Source organism: Larimichthys crocea, chromosome V (genome assembly GCF_000972845.2).
Source record: "Larimichthys crocea isolate SSNF chromosome V, L_crocea_2.0, whole genome shotgun sequence".
Taxonomy (NCBI): Eukaryota; Metazoa; Chordata; class Actinopteri; family Sciaenidae; genus Larimichthys; species Larimichthys crocea.
The window spans coordinates 5,583,299-5,590,882 of record NC_040015.1 but is presented as its reverse complement, the minus strand read 5'-3'; the positions used below and the strand labels follow the sequence as shown (position 1 = coordinate 5,590,882).

Below are 7,584 nucleotides of genomic sequence, written 5' to 3'. Positions count from 1 at the left end.
AGTTTTTGAATTTTCTGGTGACACAAATTCCGAGGTAATTAAATTCATCTTTCACCACCTTCAATGGAAGATGGGTATAGTTAAGTTTGAGAGCTTCTTTATTAATTGGGAATAGTTCGCTTTTATTTAAGTTGAGTTTATATCCTGAAAATTGACTGAAATTATCTAAGATCGTGAGGGTTTCTGGTAGAGAAGTGGTTGGTTTTGAAACAAACAGAAGTAGGTCGTCTGCATACAGCGAGACTTTATGTTCGACTCCTCCCCTCCATATTCCCTGTACCCACCCGTTGCTACGTAAGGCAATTGCAAGAGGCTCAATGGCAATTGTGAAAAGAAGTGGGCTTAGTGGGCAACCCTGCCGGGTCCCACGGTGTAAATCAAAGTATTCAGAGTACAGACTATTGGTCAAAACAGAGGCTGAAGGACATTTATACAATGTTTTGATCCAGGACAAGAAGACCGAACCGAAACCAAATTTTCCAAGTGTAAAAAAAAGATAGTTCCACTCTGCTCTATCAAATGCCTTCTCAGCATCCATAGAGGCAAGGCACTCTGAATCCACATGTTTGGGGGAGTACAGAATGTTAAATAGCCAACGAATATTGTAAAACGAATGGCGTCTTTTAATAAAACCAGTTTGATCTGGCGATATTACAGAAGGAAGGATATCCTCCAGTCTGTGGGCCAAAACTTTGGCAAGGATCTTTACATCCGTGTTTAGCAATGAAATCGGTCTGTATGAAGCACAGTCTAGTGGGTCTTTGCCTTTTTTCAGCAACAAGGAGATACAGGCCTGGTTGAACGAGGGAGGGAGTGCACCTGAGTTTAAGGAATCAGAGAACACTGAGCACAGGACGGGGGCTAGATCAGCAGAGAATTTTTTAAAGAAATCTGATGGAAGCCCATCTGGGCCAGAGGATTTACCTGATTGCACAGATGATATAGCTGCTGAAATTTCCTCCTGGGTGATGGGCGCATCCAGGTTATTTCTCTGGTCTTGAAAAAGGGACGGTAAGTCAAGGTTATTAAAAAAGTTTTCCATAATATTAAAGTCTGCTGTACAATCTGAGGAGTATAAATTTGAGTAAAAAGTTATAAACTTGTCATTAATCTCTTTCTGGTCAGATGTTATACATCCATTATCAGTCCGTACTCCAGCAATAAATTGTTTCATTCTCAACCCACGCAGCTGAGTAGCCAGGAGTTTACCAGTTTTTCCACCATGCTCGTAATAGTTGCTTTTACTCCGAAGTAAGAGACTTTCGACTTCATGAGAGGAAAGAACGTTAAATTCGGCCTGAAGTTTCAAGCGCTCCTTGTACAGATCAGGTGAAGGTGAATCTGCATATTGTTTATTTATGTTTAAAATCTGATTAGCAATGTCAATCTGTTTCTGCTTTGAGCACTTGTTTTTATATGCTGAGAATGATATAATTTCTCCTCTTAAGTACGTTTTCATAGCTTCCCAAATTGTTTTATTAGACATATCAGGTGTTCTGTTGATGCTTAAAAAGTTTTAATATGTGTAGAGATGTGTGAGAGAAAGCTCTCGTCGGAGAGTAACAATGGATTGAGTCTCCAGTGTCTCCTTGTATAGTCAGCATCTGGAAAAGCTAGTACCAGAACCAGGGGAGCGTGATCAGAAATAATAATACTTTCGTATCTACTAAAAAAGACATTAGAGCAGTGTGAGGCTGATACAGTGACTCTGTTACGGCATTTGGCTGATCATGGGCATAAGGCCAGTTTGTCTAAACTTCAATTTGTACAGCAGGAAGTTGTTTTTCTGGGTCATGCGATCATAGTAGAGGGCAAATCCCTCTCACCCAAACGTGTAGAAGCTATTCAAAAATTGCCCAAACCTCTGACAAAAAAACAACTAATGTCTTTGTGACAGGCTTGCTGCCACTGTGGGTCACTGCACAGACCAGTCAGAGACCAAAGACAGTTTATGAGGGATTCTTTATTCAGCTATGAGCGAGTCAACACTTGCTGCCGTCTGCCAGCGTCCTCGTCTGTCCGTCCTGCTTCCTCATCCCATCCAGCACGCTACTGTGTTGGCAAAAGAGAGCGAGAGTGATTAGCCAGTTGGGCACCGGTGTGCCAATCACACTCACCTGGCGCTGCTGTCCTGAGCCCTCCCCACACCTCTCTCCTGCAGCTGATGCACCACGCCCCCGTCCACATGCCTCCACCGCCCGACTTAGGCTGGGGAGCCGTCCGGCCTAACCCCCCCCCCCAAGGGAGTGGGAAAGGAAGTCGGCCACAGCCATCTGTGCCCCCGGCCTATGGACCACAGTGAACTTAAACGGCTGCAACGCCAGATACCACCGTGTGATCCGGGCGTTGGCATCCTTCATGCGGTGGAGCCACTGGAGGGGAGCGTGGTCCGAGCAGAGGGTGAATGGGCGCCCCAGCAGGTAGTACCGCAGAGCACCGACCGCCCACCGGATGGCCAGGCACTCCCTCTCCACCGTGCTGTACCTGGCCTCCCTCTCGGACAGCTTGCGGCTGATGTACAGCACTGGGCGGTCGACGCCCCGCACCTGCTGGGACAGAACGGCCCCCAGCCCTCTGCCCGACGCATCAGTCTGCAGGACAAAAGGGAGAGAGAAGTTAGGTGTGTGGAGAAGGGGCTCCCCACAGAGGGCCTGCTTTACCCTCTCAAGCGACACCTGGCATTGCTCCGTCCACTGGACCGGATCTGAGGCACCCTTTCGGGTGAGGTCGGTTAAGGGGCTGGTCAGCTCCGCGAAGTTGGGGATAAATCGCCGGTAATAGCCGGCCAGCCCAAAAAACCGCCGCACCTCTTTTTTTGTCTTGGGCCTTGGGCAGGCTGCAATCGCTGCTGTCTTATCTACCTGTGGACGCACCTGCCCGCCGCCCAAGTGGTACCCCAGATACCGTACCTCCCTCCGTCCAACTGCACACTTCTTCGGGTTGGCCGTGAGCCCCGCCTGCCTCAGTGACTCGAGCACCGCAGCCACCTGCTGCACATGCTCCGCCCAGGTGTTGCTGTGGATGATGACATCATCCAGGTAGGCGGCAGCATATGCAGCATGCACCCCGCGTGGTTTTCTGCCAAACAGCAGCTCAAAGGGAGAAAATCCCGTGGAGGCCTGGGGTACCTCGCGCACTGCAAACAACAGAGGATGTAGCCATTTATCCCAATTACGACTATCATCGTGCACAAACTTACGGATCATGGACTTCAAAGTCTTATTCAGGCGCTCAACGAGGCCGTCAGTTTGAGGATGGTAAATACTGGTTCGAATAGCCTTGATGCCCAATAATCCGTACAGCTCTCTCAGTGTCCGTGACATAAATTGGGTGCCTTGGTCAGTCAGGATCTCTTTCGGGATCCCAACCCGGGAGATAACTTGAAACAGTGCCTGCGCCACACTCTTTGCAGAGATGGTGCGCAGCGGCACTGCCTCTGGATATCGCGTTGCATAATCCACAAGGACTAACACAAAGCGATATCCACGTGCGCTCCGGTGAAATGGCCCGATGAGGTCCATCCCAATGCGCTCGAATGGGACCTCAATCAGCGGTAATGGGCGCAACGGCGCTCTCGGGATGGCCGGTTGGTTAACTAACTGGCATTCGGGACAAGACGCACACCAGCGGCGCACGTCTGCCCGAATGCCTGGCCAATAGAATCGAGCCATTATCCGGTTTAGTGTTTTATCATATCCCATGTGACCAGCCATAGGGTTATAATGAGCCGCCTGGAAAATCATTTCCCGACGGCTTTTCGGGACCAACAATTGGGTTATTACGTCATCTGCCTGAGTGTCACGACTCACCCTATATAATCTGTCCCTGCGCAATGAAAAATGTGGATACACTAGCGCTGCGTCAGGGCGCACCATGTGACCATCAATTTGTATCACTTGGTCAAAGGCAAAGCGTAGAGTATCGTCACGAGACTGCTCGAGTGGAAAATCTTCCATGGAGTCAAACACAGGAACCTGCGGCGCCTCCTGGGAAGGCACCGCTGGCTCCCCCTCCCCGTCTGCAGTGTCGGACAACCTCGCGTCACCGCTGAGCACAGCGCACATGTCCCATGTCCCTGTCGGTCGTGAGCGCACCCCCACACACTGCCCCACTAACCTATCAAACCCGGGCCAATCTGTGCCCAAGATTAGAGGATGCGCCAGGCGGGAACTAACCGCAGCCTTCACACTATGCTTTTTGCCCCTGAAACGAATTTCCACTGGCACCACAGGATACCTGTGAATATCCCCATGCACACACCTGATATCCACCCATCCGGCCTCCAACAATGCCCCGGGTCGAATCAGGTTCTGGTGAACTATAGACTGCATGCAGCCCGAGTCCACCATAGCCTGATGTGTACCCCCCTGAATCCTTACCGGAATGCTGTACGTCTCTCCTGGACCGGGGGAGGGCGCCGGAGGACCGACAACCCGGATCACCTGCCCGACCTCCATTAGCGGACACTCGCGGCGGAAGTGTCCGGGCTGCCCGCACCTCCAGCACTCCTGCCCTGCCGCCTGAGGAACCCTCTGTGGGCTAAGAGCAGCGCCCATAGCGGCTGGACCCTGTGGCGGAAGAGAGAGAGAGGGGATATTACTACGAGGAGCAGGGGAGGGGCGGGTGTGTGGTGCGGGGGGACCGGGTGCCGGCGCGGGTCTCCTGCGAGGTGCTTGGCTGGGACGGTCGGAGGGCCGCTGTCTGTGAGTCCCCGGCCAAAAGCGGAAGCAGCCGCACGGCCCACTCTGCCTCCGGCCAGCCACATGCCGACGCTGTCGCCTCGAACATTTCAATGTACGACTGGGCATCATCATTCCCGGTCATCCGTTGTAGGGTCATACCGGAGAGCGAGGGACCCGGTGACGTCTGCAGCTGCAGCGCCGCGAGCTGCTGCCTGCTGGCCACCGCCTGGTCCCAGCTCATCGCGGCGACCTCTGCCACCATTTGGGCCAGCGCCGTTACTGGCTGCACCTGCTGAGGTTCTGACATTTTGTCTCTGTGCTGTGCCGGTTGGGCGCCAAAATGTGACAGGCTTGCTGCCACTGTGGGTCACTGCACAGACCAGTCAGAGACCAAAGACAGTTTATGAGGGATTCTTTATTCAGCTATGAGCGAGTCAACACTGCAGCCGTTCGCAGGCGTCTTGCTGCCGTCTGCCAGCGTCCTTGTCTGTCCGTCCTGCTTCCTCATCCCGTCCAGCACGCTACTGTGTTGGCAAAAGAGGGCGAGAGTGATTAGCCAGTTGGGCACCGGTGTGCCAATCACACTCACCTGGCGCTGCTGTCCTGAGCCCTCCCCACACCTCTCTCCTGCAGCTGATGCACCACGCCCCCGTCCACAGTCTTTTTTTGGGAATGTGCTCTTATTGTCGACAGTTTATTCCTAACTATGCTGAGTTAGAGGCCCCGTTGGGAGCCCTAATTTATGGTAAAGGTCTACAATCTTCAGACCGTTTGACCTGGACTCATGATGCAACACAGGCCTTCACTGATTTGAAGCTTTTATTGCAGTCAACTCCTACATTAGGCCTCCCAGACCCACTCAGGCCTTTCACTCAGACTGTGGATGAAAAGAATGGTTGTATGACATCAGTTCTTTTGCAGGAACATGGAGGGCGGCTGAGACCAGTGGCCTATTTCTCTTCTAAGTTAGACCCAGTGGCTGCTGGACTGCCTCGCTGCCTCAGGGCAGTAGCGGCTGCAGAGAAAGCTGTTTTAGCTTCTAGGGAAATTGTTGGATATTCTGATCTAACTCTTGTTCCCCATGCAGTCTCTATGATCCTGTTGGAACAAAAAACATCTCATCTTTCAACAGCACGTTGGTTAAGATACAACACTGTTTTGTTGGATATGCCTAACATTACTGTGAAAAGATGCACTGTTCTTAACCCTGCCACTTTTTTACCTTCTTCAGATGATGGTGAATCTCATGATTGTGTTGCTATTCTTCAACAGGTTTGCACACCAAGACCCGATCTGCAAGAGACTCCTCTTACTAACCCTGATTTTGACTTTTATGTTGATGGTTCTGCCTTTCGAGATACTCAATCTGGGTTAAACAAGGTGGGCTTTGCTGTATGTGATGATCACTCCATAGTGCAATCGGGCTCTTTGCCCTCTAATTATTCGGCACAGGCCGCTGAATTGATAGCTCTCACTGCGGCTTGCACACTAGCAAAAGGTCGCTCAGTGACTATACAGATTCTCGCTACGCCTTTGGTGTGGTGCATAATTTTTGCGCACTATGGAAACACAGAAATGTTCTTAAATCTGATGGAAAGCCTATCTTACATCATGACAAAGTTTTAGCTTTATTGGATGCTATTCTTTTGCCAAAACAGATTGCAGTTTGCAAGTGTCAAGCTCACACAGGTGACACAGACTCTGTATCTAAAGGCAATGCTGCAGCCAAGCGCGCTGCTGATTTATCACTCCCTCCTCCCCCAGCTGAGGCGTTCTGTTTTCTCTCAAACACACTCCCTGACTCCCTCTCTGCATTTCAGTCATTTGCCTCTCCTCCTGAAGTAACCCAGTGGAGAGCATGTGGAGCTCAATACAAAGATAAGGTTTGGTTCGGTCCGGGTGGACGGCCCTGTTTACCTAAACAGTTTTTCCTCATTTTGCTAAATTGACACACGGGTTAGACCATGTGTCAAAAGGGGGAATGTTACAGGCAATAACACAACACTGGTTTACAAAGGGTTTTTCAGCATATGCACAGAAATATTGTCAAACTTGTGTTATTTGTGCAACCTACAATGCAGGAAGAGGTAATCCTGTCCCTGCAGCAGCACACCCACCACCAGATAAACCATTTGATCACTTAATGATGGATTTCATAGAACTAACTCCAGACAAAGGGAAGAAGTATTGTCTAAAATGGTAAATGGACTGTACTTATATAGCGCCTTTCTAGTCTTCCGACCACTCAAAGCGCTCTACACTACATATCTCATTCACCCCATTCACACACATTCATACACTGATGGCACTGGCTACCGTGCAAGGTGCCAACTGCTCATCAGTTTAAGGATCTAAGCATTCATACACATTCATACACCGATGGCACAGCCTTCGGGAGCAACTTGGGGTTCAGTATCTAGCCCAAGGACACTTTGGCATGCAGACGGGGGAGCCGGGGGATCGAACCGATCATCTGATTAGTGGACGACTCGCTCTGCCTGTGAGCCACAGCCGCCCCATGTCTAGTGATGGTAGATATGTGGTCTAAGTGGGTGGAAGCTTTTCCAGCAAAACATGCTAACAGCCATGCAGTCACTAAGGCTCTGTTAACAGAAATCATTCCACGATGGGGAATTCCATCAAGAATCAGTAGTGATAACGGCACACACTTTGTAAATGCTGCAGTGGAGGCAGTGGGACAGTTCTTAGGCACTGACATGAAAAAACATTGTGTATATCATCCACAGAGTGGGGGAGCAGTGGAGAGAGAGAATGGTACGCTCAAAGCAAAACTTGCTAAATGTTGTGAAGAAACAGGTTTGTCCTGGACGGATGCACTGCCCATTGTTTTGTCTTACATACTTAACATGATTGAGTATTGGAAACTGCTCTCTGGTATGTT

At 50.3% G+C, this 7,584-nt stretch overlaps 1 protein-coding gene across 1 annotated transcript; it reads right to left on the bottom strand.

Annotated features, from left to right (window-relative positions):
* Window positions 1–2,225: 2,225 nt before the first annotated feature.
* On the bottom strand, window positions 2,226–4,989 carry LOC113745785 (uncharacterized). The gene is made up of 3 exons (XM_027278760.1): window positions 4,745–4,989; window positions 4,380–4,662; window positions 2,226–2,591 (listed from the first exon to the last, which is right to left on the bottom strand). The coding sequence occupies exons 1-3, from the start codon at window positions 4,987–4,989 to the stop codon at window positions 2,226–2,228; spliced, it is 894 nt and encodes a 297-aa protein (XP_027134561.1).
* Between the last annotated feature and the right edge of the window lie 2,595 nt (window positions 4,990–7,584).

What these genes read in the sequence shown, in the direction of transcription:
- LOC113745785 (XM_027278760.1), bottom strand. Translation starts at nt 4,989, where the DNA reads ATGTCAGAACCTCAGCAGGTGCAGCCAGTAACGGCGCTGGCCCAAATG. An exon ending in TGTGGCTGGCCGGAGGCAGA is followed by an intron (nt 4,663 to 4,744) that starts GTGGGCCGTGCG and finishes AGCACCTCGCAG; the next exon opens with GAGACCCGCGCCGGCACCCG. An exon ending in GAGAGACGTACAGCATTCCG is followed by an intron (nt 2,592 to 4,379) that starts GTAAGGATTCAG and finishes TTTGTCCTGCAG; the next exon opens with ACTGATGCGTCGGGCAGAGG.